The 22,693-nt window shown below is 59.5% G+C and overlaps 1 protein-coding gene across 3 annotated transcripts; it reads left to right on the top strand.

Moving 5' to 3' along the window:
- The first annotated feature begins 579 nt into the window (after window positions 1-579).
- LOC105488863 (dipeptidase 1) lies at window positions 580-22,536 on the top strand. 3 transcript variants are annotated; one of them, XM_011753353.3, is made up of 11 exons: window positions 580-682; window positions 15,122-15,331; window positions 19,996-20,128; window positions 20,378-20,510; window positions 20,646-20,796; window positions 20,978-21,047; window positions 21,316-21,492; window positions 21,576-21,660; window positions 21,740-21,815; window positions 21,944-22,079; window positions 22,157-22,536. In XM_011753353.3, the coding sequence occupies exons 2-11, from the start codon at window positions 15,228-15,230 to the stop codon at window positions 22,316-22,318; spliced, it is 1,227 nt and encodes a 408-aa protein (XP_011751655.2). In that variant the 5' UTR covers window positions 580-682; window positions 15,122-15,227; the 3' UTR covers window positions 22,319-22,536. The 3 variants fall into 3 exon arrangements, with proteins under 3 accessions (XP_011751655.2, XP_011751656.2, XP_070941236.1); XM_011753354.3 differs by lacking the exon at window positions 580-682 and adding an exon at window positions 6,584-6,672; XM_071085135.1 differs by lacking the exon at window positions 580-682 and adding an exon at window positions 6,718-6,850.
- The last annotated feature ends 157 nt before the right edge of the window (window positions 22,537-22,693 follow it).

The raw sequence follows: 22,693 nt of genomic DNA on the forward strand, positions 1-22,693 counted from the left end.
GTTCTGCTACTTGAGAGAACGGGAACAGGAGCCTAGGAGGGCTAGAAGCAAGGAGCCAGCAAGTCTAGACACATTCCAGAGGGCTTTATGCAAGCCTTGCCTCAGTTTCCCTCCCAACACCTATCTGTCTTACTTGTTGGTATATATGTTGTATTTTCACCACTAAAATGCATAAGAAAAAGGACACGGATGGCTTACGTGTGCTGGTGTGTAGCATTCTCTAAGCTCTGACATCACAGAGCTGAACAGCACAGCTGTGCACACACGGCCCTGGCTGCGAGGTGGCACGTCCACACATGAGGGAAAAACACTGCCGGGACATCTCAGGGCACTCTCAGGAAATGAGGAACCTGCTGAAGAAGTTTCTAGCCTTGGGGGAGGTCAAGACGCCGAGCCATCTCCTGGAGCAAAGTTCCCTCCTCCTCTCTCCCTCCTCCAGCCCTTCCTTCCGACCCCTGGCCCTTTCTCTCCAACCTTCCCCTCCCCTCCTCCATTTCCCTCCTCTTTCTACTTTCAGAGAACACAGGGTTCCTGCAGGAAATGGGGCAGTTTCACCTTCCTGAGGAGGGGCCTGGGAGGGGCAGCAGGTGGCCGAGTAGGGCCAGCCCAGCTGTGAGGCTGGCGTGGGAGCTGCCTAGGCTGGGGCCTTGCTGGGGAGCAAGCCTGCATCGCAGAGGCCAGGGTGAGTGGACTGGGGAGTTGGTGGGCCAGGGTACTGGGGTGCCCACCTGGGGTGGTACAGGCCCGGGGACCCCAGGACACCACTGCGGGTGGAAGCTGGGATCAGGTGTTTGGGGCAGGGGACGCGGCGGCTTCCCGGGATTCTAGGAGGCTGGGACCAGGTGTGCGGGGCAGGGGACGCGGCGGCTCTCTGGGATTCTAGGAGGTGAGAGAGCTGCTCTCAGACCCGCCGCTGTCCTCTCACTGGCCCTCCCCGTGGTCCCTAGGATGAGGTCTGGACCCGCCGGGCCCTCCAGAGGCCCCACACCCCCGCTTGTCCACTGTGCCGGCTGTTCCTTTCTTGCGGACCCCGGTGCAGTCCTAGGCACCCTTGGGACTCAGCTCACGTGCCCCTTCCTCCAGGGAGTTCCCAGAGGCTGTGTGAGGAGCGCCCAGGCCCCGGACTTATTCTGTTTTGGAATTCTGTGCGCAGTCATCTGCCCTCCTGCCCAGCTGAGAGCAGGGCCCCGTTGTCCGGACCCACATTTTTCTTCCAGGTGGAAAGAATTTGCTGAATGAAAATCAAAGCTGTGGCCGGGCGTGGTGGCTGATGCCTGTAATCCCAGCACTTTGGGAGGCCGAGGCGGGTGGATCACGAGGTCAGGAGATTGAGACCGTCCTGGTTAACACGGTGAAACCCCGTCTGTACTAAAAATACAAAAAACTAGCCGGGCGAGGTGGCGGGCGCCTGTAGTCCCAGCTACTCGGGAGGCTGAGGCAGGAGAATGGCGGGAACCCGGGAGGCGGAGGTTGCAGTGAGCCGAGATCGCACCACTGCAGTCCAGCCTGGGCACAGAGCGAGACTCTGTAACCAAAAAAAAAAAAAAGAAAAGAAAAAAAAAAAATCTGCGCCCTGGTTGGGGTTGGGGGAGCTTCAGGGTTATCACAGGACATTCTAGAGAGAAAGCCTCGGGCACGGGGGACGTTGGAGTCTGGAGTTGTGGCGGGAGTAGTGAAGGGCGGACCCTGCTTCGGCCAATGGCTCTCATACAGCAAAGCCATTTTCATGGTGAGGGTCAAGTAGCCCGTACATCTCTTGGTGAATTCTTGCCGATTGGCGTCTGACCCCATGGAGCCTCTCAGTGGGTGTCATAGGGCCTCCAAATGTGTACATGTCTCTAAAATGCCTCCCGCTGGGCCTCAGCTTCGACTGGCGAATCCCCAGGCGGAGGCCAGCCGCGGACGGGGAGGGTCCCTCAGTCCCTGCGAGCGCTTCACGGGGAGGACGTCTCTGCGGTGGATGGACACTGAGCCCCAAAGCAGCCTCAGAGCTGCCCCGAGGGGTGGCTTCAGAGGTGGGGCTGAGGCTCCCAGCTCCCACTGGGGACAGAGCAGGCAGGTGGGCCTGGCAGGGCAGTGGTGCCTGTCTACACGCAGCCCTGGAGTCTCTGGACCTGTGTCCAGTGTGTGCATCCCGGCTCCGTCTCCCATGAGCCAGGCGGGCTGGGCCTGGCTTTTCTGCCTCAGTTTCCAAGACTAGGGGACAGGTAGCAGCTGCCTTGCTCTTAGGGGTGGCAGGTTGTGAGTTAAAGGGCAGGACAGCCATGGAGGCAGTGGTGACTCCGAGCACCTGCTCCGCCTTCCCAGGTCCTCGGAGCCCGCTCTGAGGGATGAGCGGCTGGTTCTTGGGTGAAGGGAGCCCCTAGGACCCCGCCTTGCAGGACCCCGCCTTGCAGGACCCCGCCAGGCCCCAGCGAACCGGCCCCACGGAGGCTGGTTGGGATTTGGCCACCAGAGGGCAGCGGCTGCAGCAGCCAGGCAGGCGGTCAACACGGGGGCCACCCGCTGTCCTGGCCAGCCGTGGGGTGTGAATGGGAGAGGAGGGGGACCAAGCCCGAGGCCCGCCTTGGCCCCTGAGTGTCCACCCATTTCACAGATACTGAGGCCCAAAGGCGTAGGGCTCAGGCATCCCCCACGTGTCCTGTCCCCAGGCAGGAGAATCGCTTGAACCTGGTGGGCAGAGGTTTCAGTGAGCTGAGATCACACCACTGCACTCCAGCCTGGGTGACAGAGTAAGACTTATCTCAAAAAACAAAACAAAACAAAAAAACTGAATTTAAAATGCTCCCTAACATCCAGCTGGGGTGTGCAGCAGAGGCTGGGTCCACGGGGCTTCGGGGGCTGGGCTGGGGGTTCCGGTGGGTGAGGAGTCAGTGCTGTGGGGATGGGGCTCAGAGCCTGGAGACAGGCAAGCCAGGAGAGGCTGGGACCTGTGCCCTGGAAGGACGGAGGCAGCGGGTCCAGGGGTCACCCACTGAGAGGCTGACTGAGCACAGTTTCAGGGAGCAGTATGGCCCAGCCTCCTGTGAGAGGATCAGAGAGAGACAGGCGGAGAGGAGGGGAGACAGCGGCTGTGCTGGGAGCTGTGCCACGAGGGGTCGTTGGATGGAGGAGGGGGTCGCCGTGAGGCATCCGCACCCCCGGGACAGTGAAGACCCAGCGTGCGCAGCTGACCTCGAGGACAGGGCAACTGCTCCACCAGAATGTTCCCAGAGGGCGCGGATGCTTCTAGTCCCAGCACTGGGAGCTGCAGCAGGATTCCCAGGTGGTTTAAAGAGGTTCCTTGAGGTTTGTGATCCTGAATTCAAAGTAGCACCCATCGGGACAGCTGGGCCTTCTCCCCTCAGCACACTCAGTGAAGGGCAGCGCAAACGCAAAGCTGGCAAGAAATGGGCAGGAAGCGGGCAGGAAGTGGCCAGGTTTTACTGAGAGGCCTGACGGCTCCAGAGGAGATGATGGAGTCTGGCAGGGAATGGGGCAGGCGGCTGGGGTCCCAGGTGGGCCCTGGAGCAGAAGGGGAAAGGAGGGGTGGGCTGTAGGGACTGCAGTGAAGGTCAGGCCCCGCCCGAGCAAGGTGGGAGTAGCACAGGTCATTGCAGGTCAGGGAATTGCTTGGCCAGGGCTGGGGACAATTCCCTCTTACTGAAATTGCCAGAAGTTGAGACGGGGTGGAGCTAGAACAAGGGAGAGGGGGTAGCAGAGAGGTGAGGTGCTTAGGGCTCACACGTGAAGCCCCAGGGGCACGGCATGGAGACTTGTGGCTGAGGTAGGAGAGGGAGGCAGGCACCAAGGCCCGGGGGCCCTGAGAGGTGAGGGGGAAACTGCTCGTACCTCACGAGGCCACGGGAGCTCCCTTAGCACGGTCCCTGTGTAGATGAATTGCTCAGGTGACGTGAGCTCTGAGGCTTGTGCACGTGTTGCACAGAATGAGGTGGAAACATCCACGCTGGGAGGTCTCCAGGCCGTCTGGTCAACAGAAACCAACAGCATGCAAAGGCCAGGAGCCCACGCCCGTGCCCGTCTGTGCCTGGAAACGCTGGAAGGCGGCCGGGCGCCGTGGCTGACGCCTGTAATCCCAGTGCTTTGGGAGGCTGAGGCGGGCAGATCACTTGAAGTCAGGAGTTTGAGACCAGCCTGGCCAATATGGTGAAACCCTGTCTCTACAAAAAATACAAAAATTAGCTGGGTGTGGTGATGCGCGCCTGTAATCCCAGCTACTCAGGAGGCTGAGGCACAAGAAGCACTTGAACCCGGGAGGTGGAGGTTGCAGTGAGCTGAGATTGCACACTCCAGCCTGGGTGATGGAGCAAGACTCAGTCTCAAAAAAAAATTCATTCTAAGTCAAGAAAAATTAAAATTTTAAATTATTAGCATGTGTTTATAGGATTTAACTCGGCCGGGCGTGGTGGCTCAAGCCTGTAATCCCAGCACTTTGGGAGGCCGAGACGGGTGGATCACGAGGTCAGCAGATCAAGACCATCCTGGCTAACACGGTGAAACCCCGTCTCTACTAAAAAATACAAAAAACTAGCCGGGCGTGGTGGCGGGCGCCTGTAGTCCCAGCTACTCGGGAGGCTGAGGCAGTAGAATGGCGGGAACCCGGGAGGCGGAGCTTGCAGTGAGCCGAGATCCGGCCACTGCACTCCAGCCTGGGCGACAGAGCGAGACTCTGTCTCAAAAAAAAAAAAAGATTTAACTCGTGCTGAATCTCCAAAATTGCACAATTTGCATTTTTATTGTAATTAGTTTATTAGTTTATTTATCCATCTTGACAAGGTCTTGCTCTGTCAGCCAGGCTAGAGTGGTGAGATCATAGCTCCCTGCAGCTTAAACCTGCTGGGCTCAAGCCATCCTCCTGCCTCAGTCTCCTATGTAGCCAAGACCACAGTGTGTGCCACTTCGCTTGGCTAATTTTTGTATTTTTTGTAGGGACAGAGTCTCCCTATGTTACCCAGACTGGTCTCAAACTCCTGGCCTCAAGCGATCTTCCCACCTTGGCCACCCAAAGTGCTGGGATCACAGGCACAAGCCACCAGGTCTGGCCTACATTATTTATATATTTACTTTTGAGACAGGCTGTCATCATGTTGCCCAGGCTGGAGTGCAGCCTCAGCCTCCCAGGCTCAAGCAATCTTCCCACCTCAGCTTCCCAAGTAACTGCAACTGCAGGCACACACCAGCATGCCTGGCTAGTCTTTTTATTTTTTGTAGAGATGAGATCTCCTTATGTTTCCCAAGCTGGTCTCAGACTCCCAAGCTTAAGTGATTGCAGCACTGTTCCCCGGGCAAAATTGCACAATTCACATTTTGTAATTTATAGATTAATATATATTTTATTCTTACCAGAACAGTGGGAACCCTGCACAAAGCTGGTTTTATTTTGGTCTTTACATGTGCACATCCCACCAGCACCCTCTACCTTTGGCTTCCATAGGGGTGCCCCCCTTGTTCCCCCTCTGCAGCACCTGCCTCCCTCTGCTCCCCTCCCTGCAGCCCCCTGCGCCCCCTGCTCCCCCTCCGCAGCCTCCTGCAGCCCCTCCCCTCTCTGCAACTCCCACCCTTCCTCCCATTGCTCCCCTCCCTGCAGCCCCCTGCGCCCCCCTTGCTCCCCCTCTGCAGCCTCTGCCTCCCTCTGCTCCCCTCCCTGCAGCCCCCTGCACATCCCCTGCTCCCCCTCTGCAGCCTCCTGCAGCCCCTCCCCTCTCTGCAGCTCCCACTCTTCCTCCCATTGCTCCCCACCACTGGCTGCTTGAAGACGTCAGACTCCAAGGGTCCCTGTGACTGGCCCAGCAGCAGCCCTGGGTCTCCAACCCCCGGGTAGGGTCAGGGACAGGCCTGGCCTCCCCCCGCCTGCTGGAACCCACGGAGGATGCCCCCCTCCCACTGCAGCCTCAGAATTCCAAAGCCAGCCCGGTCTCCAGCTCAGTGCAGTCCACACGCAGACCCTCCTCTGGTTTCGAAAGCCCCTGTGGCTTTGCCAGAGGACATTCCGATCCTTGACCGTGGCTGGGGACGGAGGGAGATCAACCCATCGCACTTACAGATAGAGAAACTGAGGACAGAGTTTGTCCCGGCTCTGGGGCCAGGGCCAGTCTCCCTCAAGGGAGTCAGGGAGGTGGCTGGGGTCTGCCAGTGGGGAGAGAACACATGGCCTGGGACCCCCAGGCCGCTTGAGACTCTGGGTTCGTTGGGATGGGCACAAGCTCCCAGGCCCCCTCCTCTCCGTTTCCCAGCCTGCTGCGGCCTGAGGGTGATACCCTGCACTACTGCCTGGGGGGCCCCAAAGGGTGGTCACGGAGCACAAGCTCTCCTGCCTGGCCTGGGACCGAGTCCCAGAAGCCCCCGGGCTGGCCGGATGCTCACGGCCTCACTGAGGGCACGAGTATCTTCGGAAACAAGAACCAGCTGACGTGCGCGAGGCTTTAGCCCGGCTCTCCCTGGGGTCCTGTGCAGGCCCTCTCTTAAGGAGGTGGCTGTTTTGTAGCTGGAGAGCTCTGTGGGTGGCAGGACTGAGCTTGAAAACCAGAAACAGCCCCCGAGCCTTGTGACCTGGGAGGCAGGAGGCGGGTCTGTCTCCCTGGGCCTGGGGTGACCTGGGAGGCAGGAGGCGGGTCTGTCTTCCTGGGCCTGGGGTGGCTGAGCCAAGGTACTCAGCATTCTGTCCCACTCGTGGTGAGTCTCGGGGAGCCAGGAGCCGGGGGTTGTGGTTTTGGGGAGCGTGGAGCAAGGCTGGGGCCAGGGCTGTAATGAGGGCGGAAAGCCCCTCTCCAACTGCCTGCGATCCACCATCAGTGGGGAGAACCTCAGTGAGCAGGCGCATAGCATGGAGCGCCATCGCGGGCAGCGAAGGGTGAGGGTCTCGGGGGATGGAACCGGTGGGGGGGGGTCTCAGCTCGTGCCATCGCGGGCAGCGAAGGGTGAGGTTCTCGGGATGGAACTGGTGTAGGGGGGTCTCAGCTCGTGCCATCGCGGGCAGCGAAGGGTGAGGGTCTCAGGGGATGGAACTGGTGTAGGGGGGTCTCAGCTCGTGCCATCGCGGGCAGCGAAGGGTGAGGGTCTCAGGGGATGGAACCGGTGGGGGGGCGGTCTCAGCTCGTGCCATCGCGGGCAGCGAAGGGTGAGGGTCTCAGGGGATGGAACTGGTGAGGGGGCGGTCTCAGCTCGTGCCATTGCGGGCAGCGAAGGGTGAGGGTCTCAGAGGATGGAACCGGGGGTGGGGGCTCAGCTCCAGGCAGGGGTGAGAGGGTGGCCTCTGGGGTGACTGTGTCTGGAGGGTGGGGTAGGGAGGGTGGGGAGGCCAGGCTGAGGGGCCCCGACCTCATGGGAGCCAGGAGCCTGTTGGGGAGTCCTTGAGAGGTACTTCCCTGGGACTCACTGGGAAGAAGAGCTCACGCCTGGGTGCAGATGTGGGCTGTGGGGGTCAGAGTGATGGGGGCAGCCATGGGGGGGCCTGGGCAGGCGAGGAGGGATGCGGGGAAGCCACTAGCCTCAGGGTGGGCTGGACGCTGGGAGGGAGGCGTTGGGGGCAGAAGTGGGGTACCGGCCTCGCGGCTGGGCCTGCAGTTTGAGGGTCCTATGGACTCCCCCAGTGCAGACATCAGCCTGGTCAGGAGCCAGAAGAGAGTCCAGGGCTGCTGAACTTGCTGTGAGCCACCGGGGCCTCCCAGGGAGTGAGACAGGGCCGGGCTCCCTGTGGAGCCGCAGGTTCCCAGATGTTCCTTCCTCAAGGCTCATTTGGGGGCCCCTGTCCCAGGCCTCGTGGGTGGTCAGATGGGCCCCACGCTGAGTGTGGGCTCCCGTCCCTCGCACGTGCAAGGAGGGGCTCACATGAGCAGGTGCACGTGTGCGGCTCGTCTGTGCACTGTGTCTGTGTGCACACGTGTAGGTACCTGAGTGTGTCTGCACACGTGTAGGTACCTGTGTATGTCTGTGTGCACATGTGTAGGTGCCTGAGTGTGCGTTTACTCATCACGTGGGAAAGTCTGCGTGTGTCTGTTCTCGGTACGTGGACGTGTCCAACCACGTGGGCTTGGGATGTGTCCGTGTATTCTCGTCTGCGATGATCTGTGGTGGGGGGCGTGTTGCCTGTGGCTACTTGTGCAGAAGTGGTAACATCCGACATGGCCGTGGAGGCGTCTGCGTGCTGGCTGTGGATGGGGCTGATGTGCAGTTCTGGGGGACAGGGCCGGGTGGAAACACAGACGTCACTCTGCGTCTGACCCGCCGCCTTCACTCCGGCGAGGCTGTTACCTGCCTCTCGACAGAGCCAGGTCAGCACCACCCTGCGAGGAGAGCCTCGAGGTGGGGGCCTCGGTGCACTGATCTCTGGAGATGGACCCAGGACTCTGATGCAGGAGCCCACGCTCTTCGCAGAGCACTGCTCCCACCCCCGGGGTCTCCCAGGACTACGAACCCCGGCTCTCTCCCTGAGCCTCACTATGGCCAGGGGAGGGGAGGGGCAGGAGGGCCTGGGCAGGACGAAGGGCCCTGGTCAGTCAGGGACATGAAAGACGCACAACCAGAACTGGCGGAAGAAACAGAATTAAACACACCCTGAGCCTTTCCCACCGCGACTCTGCCAGCGGCACCCTCTGTGTCAAGATGTGAGCCAAGGCACAAGCACTTCCTCCTGCTCCTGTCCACGAAGGTGAGAGGAAAGGAATTAGAAAAGAATAACGCCCTCGGGGCCGGGCGCGGTGGCTCAAGCCTGTAATCCCAGCACTTTGGGAGGCTGAGATGGGCGGATCACGAGTTCAGGAGATTGAGACCATCCTGGCTAACACGGTGAAACCCCGTCTCTACTAAAAAAAAAAAAAATACAAAAAAAACTGGCCGGGCGAGGTGGCGGGCGCCTGTAGTCCCAGCTACTCGGGAGGCTGAGGCAGGAGAATGGCGTGAACCCGGGAGGCGGGGCTTGCAGTGAGCTGAGATCCGGCCACTGCACTCCAGCCTGGGCAACAGAGCCAGACTCCGTCTCAAAAAAAAAAAAAAAAAGAATAACGCCCTCGGGCCGGGCGCGGCGGCTCACACCTGGAATCCCGGCACTTTGGGAGGCCAAGGTGGTGGATCATGAGGTCAGGGGTTCAAGACCATCCTGGCCAACATGGTGAAACCCCGTGTCTACTAAAAATACAAAAATTAGCCGGGCGTGGTGATGGGTGCCTGTAGTCCCAGCTACTTGGGAGGCTGAGGCAGGAGAATCGCTTGAACCCGGGAGGCGGAGGTTGCAGTGAGCTGAGATTGCGCCACTCGGTCCAGCCTGGGCGACAGCAACACTCTGTCTCAAAAAAAAAAAAAAAATTAACACACTCGTCAGACAATAGAAAGGTCTCCGCTGTAGGCACAGATTCCGACCCATTTCTGGGAATGAGGAAGTTAACGGAAGAGTGTGTCTGTGAGGCGGACTGGAGGGCCCATTGGGAACATTCCAGAGTGTTCCAGCGAGAGACCAGGGAGCCAGAGAGGAGCTCAGCTCAGACGTCACGGGCACAATGGGCCGGGAGTGAGGAGGACACTGAGGTCGGGGTTTGTTCCCAGCTGGAAGAACTGGCCCCAGGACCACCCAGACAGACACACCCCCCTAACCCCCCTACAGCCAGAGGAAGGTCAGGAGGCCCTTCCCTAAACATGTTTTTGAGAATCGGGGTAGCTATTTTAAAAAACGCTGCTGGGCGCGGTGGCAGTTACTTTAAAAGTAGCTGCTGTGGACCCAGCTACTTGGGAGGCTGAGGTGGGAGGATCGCTTGAGCCTGGGAGTTGGAGTCCAGCCTGGGCAGCATTGCAAGACCCCATTTCATTAAAAAAAAAAAATGCTCATGCTTGCATTCTGGCTTCAAGGGCTCCTGGTAACCGGGCGTCTCTGGAGCTCGGCCCACACAAAGCCTGGGGTCGAGAGCCCGCTCACACGTACGGCACTGCCCACCTTGCTGTCGCTTTATTTTTAAATAAGAAATTCGAGGTGACAAATATTACCAGCTGCCGAGGGAAGTCTGCAAACGCAGCAAAAGGTCCAGATGAACAATGGGAGACGCGCCTGCATTCCACTGGGTAAACCACAGAAGAGAACAGAATGCAGCGGACCCCAAGCAGCTCGGCTGCCCTGATGGGAGCGGGGCAGGACAGGACACAGCAAAGCCTGGAAACCGCCCTCCGGAGACCCAGACGCACAACCCCCAAGAAAACACTAAAGAACCGTGCTGGGAGACAAAACAGAGGAAATGGAGTGTACGGAATAAGCATGAGGAAACCCAGGACAGGAGGCAAAAAGGAAGCTCAAACAGTCCAACCCCTGCCTGAAACCCTCGCCAGACGGAGCTCAGAAAGGAGGGGAGAAGGAATACCGGCGACTGGAAATTCCCTGGACTGGAGGCAGAGGGACAGCCCCAGGGAGTGAAAAATATGAAGTTGGCTGGGCGCGGTGGCTCAAGCCTGTAATCCCAGCACTTTGGGAGGCCGAGACGGGTGGATCACGAGGTCAGGAGATCGAGACCATCCTGGCGAACACAGTGAAACCCCGTCTCTACTAAAAAAAAAAATACAAAAAACTAGCCAGGCGAGGTGACGGGTGCCTGTAGTCCCAGCTACTTGGGAGGCTGAGGCAGGAGAATGGCGTAAACCCGGGAGGAGGAGCTTGCAGTGAGCTGAGATCCGGCCACTGCACTCCAGCCTGGGCGACAGAGCGAGACTCCGTCTCAACAACAACAACAACAAAATATGAAGTCACGGTGTTCTGGGGGACGAGGGGTTGCCCTCACAACGCCGGGCGCGATGTGGCTCCCATCAACCAAGCATGCACAGACAGACGGTGGCGCGGTCACCTCCTGAGGGAAAAAGGTTTACCACCCAAAGTGCACATTCAGCGAAACTACTGATCTGTGATGAGGGCAGAATAAAGACACGGACGGGAGGACTGGGGAGTGAATTCCCGCAGACCCACAGTGAGGGGATGGTTGCAGGGCCCACTAATGGAACAGGGCTTAGTCTGCTTTGCACTGCTCCAGAGGAATCCCCAAGGCTGGGTGATCTATAAAGAAAAGGGGTGGGTTTGGCTCATGGTTGTGGAGGCTGTACGGGAAGCGGGACCCGTGGCACCAGCATCTGCCTCTGGTGAGGACCCCAGGGAGCCTCCCATCACGGCAGAAGGGGAGGGAGCAGGTGTCACAGGAAGGATGGCCTGGAGTGTAATTGTGCATGTCCTTGGTGCTTGAACAAACAAGTAGTAGACAAAACATACAAAGAAAGAACAAAACACAGGAAGGAAGCTGCGAAAGCAGGGAGTTATTAAAGCCAGAAAGCTTGGAGTAGGGTGGGAGTGGGCGCTGTTACAAAGTTTTCTGTTTTTTTTTTTTTTTTTTTTTTTTTTTTTTTGAGAGGGAGTCTCACACCGTCGCCTGTCGCCTGGGTTGGAGTCCACTGGCGCCGTCTCGGCTCACTGCAACCTCCGCCTCCCAGGGTCAAGCAATTCTCCAGCCTCAGCCTCCCGAGTAGCCACCACACCTGGCTAATTTTTGTGTTTTTAGTAGAGACGGGGTTTCTCCATGTTGGCCAAGCTGGTTTTAAACTCCCGGCCTCAGGTGATCCGCCCACCCCACCCTCCCAAAGTGCTGGGATGACAGGTGTGAGCCACCACGCCCGGCCAGTTTTCTGGGTCTTAAGTTCACCTTTCATGATTCCTATCCCCCTTATCTGGATGAAAGATTTGGTCCATGGCTAATCAAAGCTGCGGTGAACTGGTGTCTGCAGGTGAAACGATGGCCCGCAGTCAGTCCACAGCACTTTCCTTGCCATCTGGGACATGGTGGGGGTTGGGGGCTGTAGGGAGAGCAGCCTTTGATCCTTTGCTGCTGGGCGTGGGTCTTTTCCTTATGGTGCAGTTTTTGGAAGTTGATTGTTAATTGGCCCTGGGTTCCCTGCCCCAGACCTCGGTGTTTTTCCTGGATCCACCGTGCATTGGCCTCGGACTCTCGCCCCCCTGACCTTGGTGTCTTCTCTTTTGGGAAGTCAGCACAAATTAGCGTCCCATTCCCTGCCCCAGGCCTCGCTGTTTTTCCTTGATTCCGCACGAATTGGCCTAAGTTCGCTACCCCCAGAGCCTGTTCTCCTGTTCACAGTCATCACCGGCAGCGAGGGAGTCAGAGAGTGACGGGGGAGGTGCCAGGCTGGTTTTAACAGTTCTCTTCCGAACTCACTCATTACCTCCAGAACGGCACCGAGCCATTGATGAGGGGCCCGTCCCCATGACCCCAAACCCCCCAACACTGGGATCCAGTGTCCACGTGAGATTTGGACAAGCGTTCAAACTCCACCAGGACTGTAAACCAAACAAAGGGGGAGACCTTCCGTGCAGACGTTAAGTGGGCACGGAGATTCCAAGCTGGGAGCAGCAGGTTGGACGAGGGAGGCTCTGGGGGCAGCGAGGGAGGTTGCAGAGTCCAGACTTGGAAGATGGAAGATAAGGACACCCCGTGTAGGGCAGGAGAAGAAAGGCAACTGGAAACTCCGGGACAGACTGTAAAACCCCATGGGAAAGACAGGTTTAAGGTCTTGATCTGAGGCTGGTTCTGAGTGGCTGGTGCCTTCGCGCTCACGGCAGGACTGTCGTAAAGTAGGTACCTCCGTGACTTCTACGGACAAGAGACTGAGGCCGAGAAATCTAACCAGCTCACCCACGCTGCCCTTGGACGGTGGCCGTGAGACGGGAACCCACAGCCTACCAGGCCCAGCCCCCAGGACACCCTCTTGTTAAGTCAGTGGCTTTGAGCCTCAGAAATGGTGCAAAATGCAGCCCATGCAGGGTCTTCGACCCCCGTCTGGTGCTCGGAAGACATGCACCTGCTTCTACCCCCACCCCACCCCCTGCTGCGAGGCCCTGAGATTCTTGTGATGTCTGAAGAAGGGTGCTGCATTTTCTTTTTTTTTTTTTTTTTTTTTTTGAGACAGAGTCTCGCTCTGCCGCCCAGGCTGGGGTGCAGTGGCCGGATCTTAGCTCGCCCGGCTAGTTTTTTTTCTATTTTTTTAGTAGAGACGGGGTTTCACCGTGTTAGCCAGGATAGTCTCGATCTCCTGACCTCGTGATCCGCCCGTCTTGGCCTCCCAAAGTGCTGGGATTACAGGCTTGAGCCGGGTGCTGCATTTTCATGTTGCACTGGGCCCTGAATGATGAAGCTGAGTGATACGGTTTGGCTCCGTGCCCCACCCAAATCTCATCTCAGATTATAACCCCCACGTGTCAAGGGAGAGACCAGCTGGAGGTGGGGGCCGTTCCCCCCATGTTCTCGTGGTAGTGAGCAAGTTCTCACAAGATCTGTTTGTTGTTGTTGTTGTTGATGCTGTTTTTCAAGACAGAGTTTCGCTCTTGTTGCCCAGGCTGGAGCACAGTGGCACGGTCTCGGCTCACCGTAACCTCCACCTCCCAGGTTCAAGCAATTCTCCTGCCTCAGCCTCCCGAGTAGCTGGGACTACAGGCGCCCGCCACCACACCCGGCTAATTTTTTTGTATTTTTAGTAGAGACAGGGTTTCACTGTGTTAGCCAGGATGGTCTCGATCTCCTGACCTCGTGATCCGCCCGCCTCGGTCGCCCAAAGTGCTGGGATTACAGGTGTGAGCCGCTGTGCCCAGCTGTTTTAAAGTTTTGTACTTTGTTCATTATGGACTTTTTTTTTTTTTACATGAATTCTGATGTTTTAAAAATATTGAATGAAAATACTATTTATCGGCCGGGCACGGTGGCTCAAGCCTGTAATCCCAGCACTTTGGGAGGCCGAGACGGGTGGATCACGAGGTCAGGAGATTGAGACCATCCTGGCTAACACAGTGAAACCCCGTCTCTACTAAAAAATACAAAAACCTAGCCGGGCGAGGTGGCGGGCGCCTGTAGTCCCAGCTACTCGGGAGGCTGAGGCAGGAGAATGGCCTGAACCCGGGAGGCGGAGCTTGCAGTGAGCTGAGATCCGGCCACTGCACTCCAGCCTGGGCGACAGAGTGAGACTCCGTCTCAAAAAAAAAAAAAAAAAAAAAAAGAAAATACACTATTTATCATGACCTGGGCATAGTGGCTCATGCCTATAATCCCAGTAGTTTGAGAGACCAAAGCAGGCAGATTGCTTGAGGCCGGGAGTTGGAGACCAGCCTGGGAAACATGGGAAAGACCCTGTCTCTACAAAAAATACAAACAGTAGCCGGGCGTGGTGGTGCACACCTGTGGTCCCAGGTACTCGGGAGGCTCAGGCAGGAGGATTGCTCGGGCCCTGGAGGTGCAGGTTGCAGTGAGCTGAGACGGAGCCACCGCGCTCCAGCCGGGCGATCCTTCTCCCTGCTGGTCTCCGCGCCGTGAAGCCTCTGACCAATGTCCCTCCTGCTCCTCCCGGCAGGCCTGGGTTAGCCCCAGTGCTCAGCCCACCGTCCCCCAGAACCCCAGACACCGCCCAGCCCCGGGATGGAGACTCTTCGGACGGGGCACCACCTGGGAACTGTGTTTCCAGGAGCCCTCGGACGACTTCAGTGTGCTCTGCCGAGGCCTAGAAAGGCCCCGGTTCTAAGGACATGTCCGGCTGCTTGGCCTGAAGTCTGTAGCCACAGTGTGGGTCCCTGTGACGCTGGAGGGCTGCAGGGCGGGGTGCAGACCCCTCAGCGTTAGAGCAGGCGTCAGGGGCACACCTGGGCTGTGCAGCAGCGTCCTGAAACGCCCACGTTTTCCCCTACGGCAAGCCACGCGAGATGATTCTTACGCGGAAAGAGGTGCTTCATGAGAATGCACTACTTGAATGACTGTTTTCTTGCTTGCAGATCTAGGCCCCGGGTCCTGAGGGAGGTGGTAGTAATAAATAACAGCAGCACAGCGAGGGCTGACAGCCACTCACCATCATCCTGTGCTGGGCCTGCTCTCAGCCTGCTGTCCTTTCATCTGGGCTCTAGCCCCACCCCTGGGTCTGGGTTCCCAACTTCTTACTATGCCTCCGCCTAGCCCAGACAGCAACGCCCAGTCACTGGGTGTCCGGCCTTCCATCCCACCCACGCTGGCAGGGAATGTGCTGGTTACTTATTGAACATGGGAAGCTATAAACAGGACAACGGCCAGCTATCATCACTTCCACCCAACGCCTCTGGGGCCTCTTCTGGCAGGCAGAGCGACTTCTCACAGCCTGAAACTCGTCCTCCTGCACGGGCCGGCCAGGCCAGCACAGAGGCACCAGGGCAGCAGCGCACGCAGGTCCCCGGGCACCCCGCCATGTGGAACAGATGGTGGCTCTGGCCCCTTGTGGCCGTCTGCACTGCAGACTTCTTTCGGGACGAGGCAGAGAGGATCATGAGGGACTCCCCTGTCATTGATGGGTGAGTGCCCACCTAAGCCAGGTGCTTAGGGAACCAGGACTGGGAACTGGGGCTGGGGGAGCCGGGGCTGGGGGAGCCGGGGCTGGGGGAGCCGGGGCTGGGGAGCCGGGCTGGGAGCCGGGGGTGTGCCCTTGGCTTGGGGCTCAGTTTCTGCGATGGTACTGGGGCCCTTGCCTTTCCTGGCCCCTGCTTCTTTGTGGGGTCTCTCAGGGCCACCAAAGACTTCGACAGATGAAGGTCTGTGGGGTCAGGGCAGGAGGGAGGCAAGGCCCCAGCTCCCTCGCCCTGAAGCTCAGCGTGAGCTCTGCGCCTGGGGACGCTGAGGCCCTGCGCCCCGTCTCTCCCTGTGCCTCAGCTTCTCCCGAAAGCTGCAGACGTGGGTGGTGCCCTACAGGCCCTCTCAGCCAGCATCTTTTTGGCCATCTTCCCACTCCCCTTGGCCTGCCTTCTCCCGGGGGAGGCCCGTGCGGCTCGGCCCCTGTCTGTGCTGCCCTGAGTGCCCGCCTGGCCCCACCCCAACCTCGCTGGGGTGCTGGGGTCACCTGCTTCTCTCCTGGTCTCCGCAGGGTGGAGATTCCCACTGCCCGGGAATCTGACCCTCCTCCCCGCCCCTTCCTGGCCCAACGCCCTGACACGGGGTCTCCATGGAGGCCTCCTGCTCCCAGGCTCCAGATCGGGGTCCACACTGGCTCCGCGTTGGGGCAGGAGGGTCACTGAGAGTTCGCCCTGTGTCTGGCACGGTGTCTCCCCCTGGAAGATGCCTCTGGGCTTTGCTGGGGAAACACTCTGAACAAAGCAGGGAAACCTGACGTCTTGTTGTGTAAGAACTTCAGGGAACAGGCCAGGCTGGGCGGCTCACGCCTGTCATCCCAGCACTTTGGGAGGCCAAGGCGGGCAGATCACCTGAGGTCAGGAGCTCAAGACCATCCTGGCCAACATGGCAAAACCCCCTCTCTACTAAAAATACAAAAAACTAGCCGGGCGTGGTGGCGGCGCCTGTAGTCCCAGCTACTCAGGAGGCTGAGGCAGGAGAATCACTTGAACTCGGGAGGCAGAGGCTGCAGTGAGCTGCGATCAGGCCACCGCACTCCAGCCTGGGCTACAGAGCGAGACTCCGTCTCAAATTTAAAACACTTAAGGGAGCAGAGGCAGCTCCAGAAAGGGAGTCGAGGGTGGTCCCTTGCATCCTCATGGTTTAAAATGGTCACGCCAGCTCCAGCCCTCACATCTGTATGCCGGCCAGCAGGGAGGAAGGAGAGATAAGGAAGGGGAAAAGGACAAGCAGCAGGTGACTGTCAGGGTCAGGTTTTGTTTTGAGACAGTCTCTGTCGCCTGTCACCCAGGCTAGAGTGCAATGGTACGATCTGGGCTCACTACAACCTCCACCTCCCAGGTTGAAGTGATTCTCCTGCTTCAGCCTCCCGAGTAGCTGGGATTACAGGTGCCCGCCAACATGCCCCGCTAATTTTTTTGGTATTTTTAGTAGAGATGGGGTTTCACCATGTTGGCCAGGCTGGTCTCGATCTCCTGACCTCAAATGATCCACCCGTCTCGGCCTCCCAAAGTGCTGGGATTCCAGGTGTGAGCCGCCACGCCCGGCCAGGGGTCAGTTGTTAGAAGCTGTTACAGGACCCACCTTCATCCCTTGGCCGCGGCCAGCGACACAGGGGCAGGAAGTAACTTCAATCCAGACGGCTGTGTGCCCGCTAAAAATGGGGGGTTTTCAAGTTACAAAGTAAAACAGGAGAATGGGTCCCGGGGGCAGCCAGCAGTCTCCCCCACAAACAGCTGCCTCAGTGTGTGCTTGCTGCAATTCCAGCACTTTCCAGCACTCCTTGGAGCAGGATGAAGGATTCCATATCCCAGCTAAGGGCACTGCCCCAGCCGCCCAGATAAGGAGGGTGGGTCTGATTAGCTGCAGTTTGACCTGGCCATGAGGCAGGCAGGGCCCGTGTCCCATTGAGAAACCAGAGGCCCCACCTTCCCATCGCTTTCTCCAGTCAGGCACGGCGACTCACACCTGTGGTCCCAGCACTTTGGGAGACTGAGGTGGGAGGATCGCTTGAGCCCAGAAGGTTGGGGGCTGCAGTGAGCTGTGACTGCACCCCTGCCCTCCAGCCTGGGCAACAGAGTGAGACCCTGTCTCTTTTTCTTTCTTTTTTTTTTTTTTTTTTTGAGACAGAGTCTCGCTCAGTCGCCCAGGCTGGAGTGCAGTGGTGCGATCTTGGGTCACTGCAAGCTCCGCCTCCCGGGTTCACGCCATTCTCCTGCCTCAACCTCCCGAGTAGCTGGGACTACAGGCGCCGCCACCACGCCTGGCTTATTTTTTGCATTTTTAGTAGAGACGGGGTTTCACCGTGTTAGCCAGGATGGTCTCCATCTCCTGACCTCGTGATCCGTCCGTCTCAGCCTCCCAAAGTGCTGGGATTACAGGCGTGAGCCACCGCGCCCGGCCGAGACCCTGTCTCAAAAAAAAAAAAAAAAAAGGAGGGGCTGCAGGAGGAGGAGGGAGGGGAGAGCAGACAGCTGCCCCGTTGTAGCCTCTCCCTCCAAGGGCGGCTGCTGGGAATTCCTGCCCATCCCAGGCTAATGTCTGAGATGGGCCACCTGTGTCCTCAGGCCAAGGAGTAAAGCCTCCTGGGAACCCTGCCTAGCCCCGCCCAGGACAGTGCCCAGTGTAGGGCTGCACCCTAGCAATGAGGCTGCTGCCCGGGCAGGGTCCCTGGCTGGAGCTCATTCCCACTGCCCTCAGCAAATGCGTCCTGAGCACCTGCTCTGTGCCGAGGGCTGGGCAGAGGCGCGTGCCAGTGCAGGCTGTCATGTGGACTCCGCTGTGGCCAGAGACAACCTCGCTGTTGCAGGAGTTTTAGACCAGCATCAGGCCTGTGCCCACCCATCTGCCCAAGGGCGGGGCCAGAAAGTGTGCCACGCTGGGCTTGGGGGCACCAGCCCAGGGGAGGTCAGGAGCGACTGGGACCCAGGAAGGGCAGAGCCCTCCCCTCATTTCCCCCGAGGAGCTCCGTGGTGCATTTGCCTTGGAAAAGCTCATTGTGGGCCTGTAGATTTGGGCTGGGTCACTGAGAGCAGGGCCCACGGCTGGAAACGATGAACACTGTTAGTCCTCTGCCTCTCCCAGCTGCCCTGCAAGGAAGGCACCAAGACACCTTCATGTTCCAGATGGGGAAACTGAGGCACAGAGGGGCGGGTCTGGAAACTGGATATGGAGGAGCCCTGGCGGCCCCATCCCAGCACACACCCTCCGAGGGTGTCTCCCCGAGACGGGGCGCAGCCCACATCACAGGAAGGAGTCTGAGGCCCCAGACCCAGTGACGGGAAAGGGGAACCCCAAGCATTGCCCAGGGTTGGGGGTCAGGCTCCAGCCTCTTCCCAACCTTCTTGCAGCCTCCGGGTCACGGGATCAGGGACGAGGGCTGTCGGGGCTGCAGTGGGGCCTGGTCGATCCCAGGAGTCAGATCTGCTGGTTGAAATACAGATCATAACCGAGAGCCTGCCCTGGGCCTGAGATGTGATTCTTTTTCTCTCTTTTTTTTTTTTTTTTTTTTGAGATGGAGTCTCGCTCTGTCGCCCGGATTGGAGAGCTGTGGCGCCATCTCGGCTCACTGCAAGCTCCGCCTCCGGGGTTTACGCCATTCTCCTGCCTCAGCCTCCCCAGTAGCTGGGACTACAGGCGCCCGCCACCACGCCCGGCTAATTTTTTGTATTTTTAGTAGAGAGGGGGTTTCACCGTGTTAGCCAGGATGGTCTCGATCTCTTGACCTTGTGATCTGCCCGCCTCAGCCTCCCAAAGTGCTGGGATTACAGGCGTGGGCCACCGCGCCCGGCCTGAGAATTGCGTTTCTAACGAGAGTGGATTCCCTTTGCTCCTGGTCTCTGCCAGGCACTGCTGGGCAGCTGGATTCGGACCCTCTGAGGCCCTCACTCAGTCACCAGCTCTGACAGTGCCAGCTCCCCCTTCCTCTGTGTTCCCCTTCCTGCTCCTTACCAGAACTCCTACCCTCGCCGCCAGCTCCTGGGAAAACCTTGGAGAGCCTCAGTCCTTTGGAAGTTTAGAAGGATCTGATTGGAGTTTGGGTGCAGGGCTCTTCCCTGGAGACAGAGGCAGCAGAGAGGCCTGGGTGGCCCCCAAAGCCTGTACCTGACGCCCTGCTCCCCAGAAGGATGGGAGTGCCAGGCCCCCCGAGGACAGGCCATTCCAGTTATCCAGCCACCCACCGTATTCCCCAAGAGGCAATTGGATTTTTAAACTGAAAACTCTCAGAAACAGTATCACCCCCAGGCCCTTGCCCCTTTGCCCATGTCTCCAATCCTGTCCATTGAGGTCATTTGACTGCTTGTGTCCCACCCTCAGACAACGTGTCCTCCCGCCAGCCTCGTCCACAGAGAAAGGCCCTGGAGGGGATGGGCTACCCAGCTCCCTGAGCTCCTGGCTCAGGGCTCCCTGCCCTGGGGGTGGGCACAGGTGGGAAGTGCAGCCTTGCACAGGTGTGGTGGCCAATGATCCGTCACCCCTGCGGCCTGGACTTCAGTCCGGCGCCTGCTGTGAGGAGCAGGAAGTGGGGAGCACAGCCCGGAGTTCAGTAGCTCACAAGCCCCCAGGTCCCAGTGGCCTCCCTGACTGCCTGGCCTGCCCCCGGCGACTCCAGGCACAACGACCTGCCCTGGCAGCTGCTGAGTATGTTCAACAACCGGCTGCAGGACACGAGGGCCAACCTGACCACCTTGGCCAACACACACACCAACATCCCCAAGCTGAGGGCTGGCTTCGTAGGAGGTCAGGTACCGCCCGCCCTGCCTTCACTCACCCTGCGTGGGGTCATCCCGTCTCCTACCTTGGGCCTGGCTACAGTGTGGCCGTCCCTGTGGCGTTGTTCCTCCAGGGTCCCTCAGTGCCACAGGCCCTTGTAGAGACAGACACCAGGCCGAGGGAGGGCTTCCCAGGGGGTGGGAAACCAGACTCCCACAGGCATGTGGGGGGTGGGCTGAGACCTGGCCGCATCAGCTCCTGGTATCCCCTGTGGCCCCCAGTTCTGGTCCGTGTACACGCCCTGCGACACCCAGAACCAAGACGCTGTGCGGAGGACGCTGGAGCAGATAGATGTGGTCCACCGCATGTGCCAGATGTACCCTGAGACCTTCCTGTATGTCACCAGCAGTGCAGGTGGGGTCCTGACCTGGGCCCTCCAGGTCCTGCATCCTCCCACGCAGCCCTCATCCTGAGCAGCAGGTACTGATCAGGACACCTCCCCTCCAGACGCCAGGTGCCCACTCCCCTGCACCCCGACTCTCCCCGCAGGCATCCGGCAGGCCTTCCAGGAAGGGAAGGTGGCCAGCCTGATCGGTGTGGAGGGCGGCCACTCCATTGACAGCAGTCTGGGCGTCCTGCGGGCGCTCTATCAGCTGGGCATGCGGTACCTGACCCTCACCCACAACTGCAACACGCCCTGGTGCGTGACTCCCCACGGGAGGCCCCCGGGCTTCGGTCAGGAGGGAGGGGCAGACGCTCCCCGCCACCCTCCTGAGCCCATCCCTCCACCTGTGAGTCCCGGGCCGGGCCTCGCCTGCTGGGCTGATGGGAGGCCGAGACCACCGCGCCACCCCTTGAGCACCTGCCTTTTGCTCCCGCAGGGCTGACAACTGGCTGGTGGACACGGGAGACAGCAAGCCCCAGAGCCAAGGCCTGTCACCCTTTGGGCAGGTGAGTGGGGTGGGAGGGGCCAGTCACCCCCGAGGAGAAGGCAGAGGCCCTGGAGGGTGACCGGAACAATGAATCTCCCCACGTGGGACCTCAGTGTCCTCATCTGTAAAATGGAGCTGGCAGCCATCCCCCCAGGGTGGGTGCTGAGCCCTGAGTGGCCCCAGACTTCCAGCCATGAAGGACGATGACTCACACCTGGTCCAGCCTGTCCACCTCCTCAGCCCCGACCCTGGGGGCTGTGAGGGTGGACGCAGCCCTGTCTTCCCAGCGTGTGGTGAAGGAGCTGAACCGCCTGGGAGTCCTCATTGACTTGGCTCACGTGTCTGTGGCCACCATGAAGGCCACCCTGCAGCTGTCCAGAGCCCCCGTCATCTTCAGCCACTCCTCGGCCTACAGCGTGTGCGCAAGCCGGCGCAACGTGCCCGACGACGTCCTGAGGCTGGTGGTGAGGGCCGAGGCAGCCACCCCCACCCCACCTCCCTGGACAGGCCCTCCCAGCTCTCAGCTCCACCCTGTCTTCCTGTGCAGAAACAGACAGACAGCCTGGTGATGGTGAATTTCTACAACAATTACATTTCCTGCACCAACAAGGCCAACCTGTCCCAAGTGGCTGGTAGGTGGGGTGTGAGTGGCCAAGGGGGCTGAAGCGGGAGGGCCTCACTCGGGACCCATACCTGCTGCTCCCTGGACAGACCATCTGGATCACATCAAGGAGGTGGCAGGAGCCAGAGCTGTGGGCTTTGGTGGGGACTTTGATGGTGTTCCAAGGTAAGGGGGTGAGAGCTCTGTCCCGTGGATGAGCTGGGAGGTTCATGACCCCGTCAGAGGGATGAGGCGGCTGGAGGAGGGACGTGTGTCCTAGTGTGGGGGCCCGGGTTCTCCTGGCCTCAACACAGGGTCCCTGAGGGGCTGGAGGACGTCTCCAAGTATCCAGACCTGATCGCTGAGCTGCTCAGGAGGAACTGGACAGAGGCGGAGGTCAAGGGTGCACTGGCCAACAACCTGCTGAGGGTCTTCGAGGCTGTGGAGCAGGTGAGGATGGGGTGGCCGCCTGAGCCTCCCCCCCCAACCACCAGCCGACAGGCTGCCCCACCTGTGTCTGTCCCCAGGCCAGCAACCCCACGCAGGCTCCCGAGGAGGAGCCCATCCCGCGGGACGAGCTGGGCGGCTCCTGCAGGACGCATTACGGCTACCCCTCCGGGGCCTCCAGCCTCCATCGCCAGTGGGGGTTCCTGCTGGCCTCCCTCGCTGCCCTGGTCCTCTGTCAGTGACTCCTGTGAAAGCTGGGAGACCAGAGCCCCCTTTAGGGCTCCTGGAGTTCAGGGAAGACCTGCCCATCCAGGACTCCGGACGCCAGGAACCCTTCTGCCCGCACGCAAGGACCAGCATCTCCTGAGCGGGTGTCTGGCCTCACCTGGGGGGCAGGATACCTGGGGACAGCTCAGGACACACACACACACAGGCCCTCAATAAAAGCAACATCCCTTCACATCGGGGGTGCGTGTCGTCGGCATCCAGCCCAGGAGGGGTGTGGAAACGGCTCCTGGCTGGACCTGGGGTGCAGGAGGGCCTGAGTCTTCGGTTCCGGCCAGAAGGACCCAGGAGCTGTGGAGAGGGCTTTGTACAGATGCTGCTTGAACATCTTT

Source organism: Macaca nemestrina, chromosome 18 (assembly GCF_043159975.1).
Source record: "Macaca nemestrina isolate mMacNem1 chromosome 18, mMacNem.hap1, whole genome shotgun sequence".
NCBI classification, from domain to species: Eukaryota; Metazoa; Chordata; class Mammalia; order Primates; family Cercopithecidae; genus Macaca; species Macaca nemestrina.

Bases quoted from the DNA above. Each gene is read 5' to 3' on its own strand.
- LOC105488863 (XM_071085135.1), top strand. From the start codon at position 6,747: ATGAGGGCGGAAAGCCCCTCTCCAACTGCCTGCGATCCACCATCAGTG. The intron at 6,851-15,121 runs GTGAGGGTCTCG...CTCTTCTGGCAG, and splicing joins GCCATCGCGGGCAGCGAAGG to GCAGAGCGACTTCTCACAGC. The intron at 20,129-20,377 runs GTACCGCCCGCC...TGTGGCCCCCAG, and splicing joins CTGGCTTCGTAGGAGGTCAG to TTCTGGTCCGTGTACACGCC.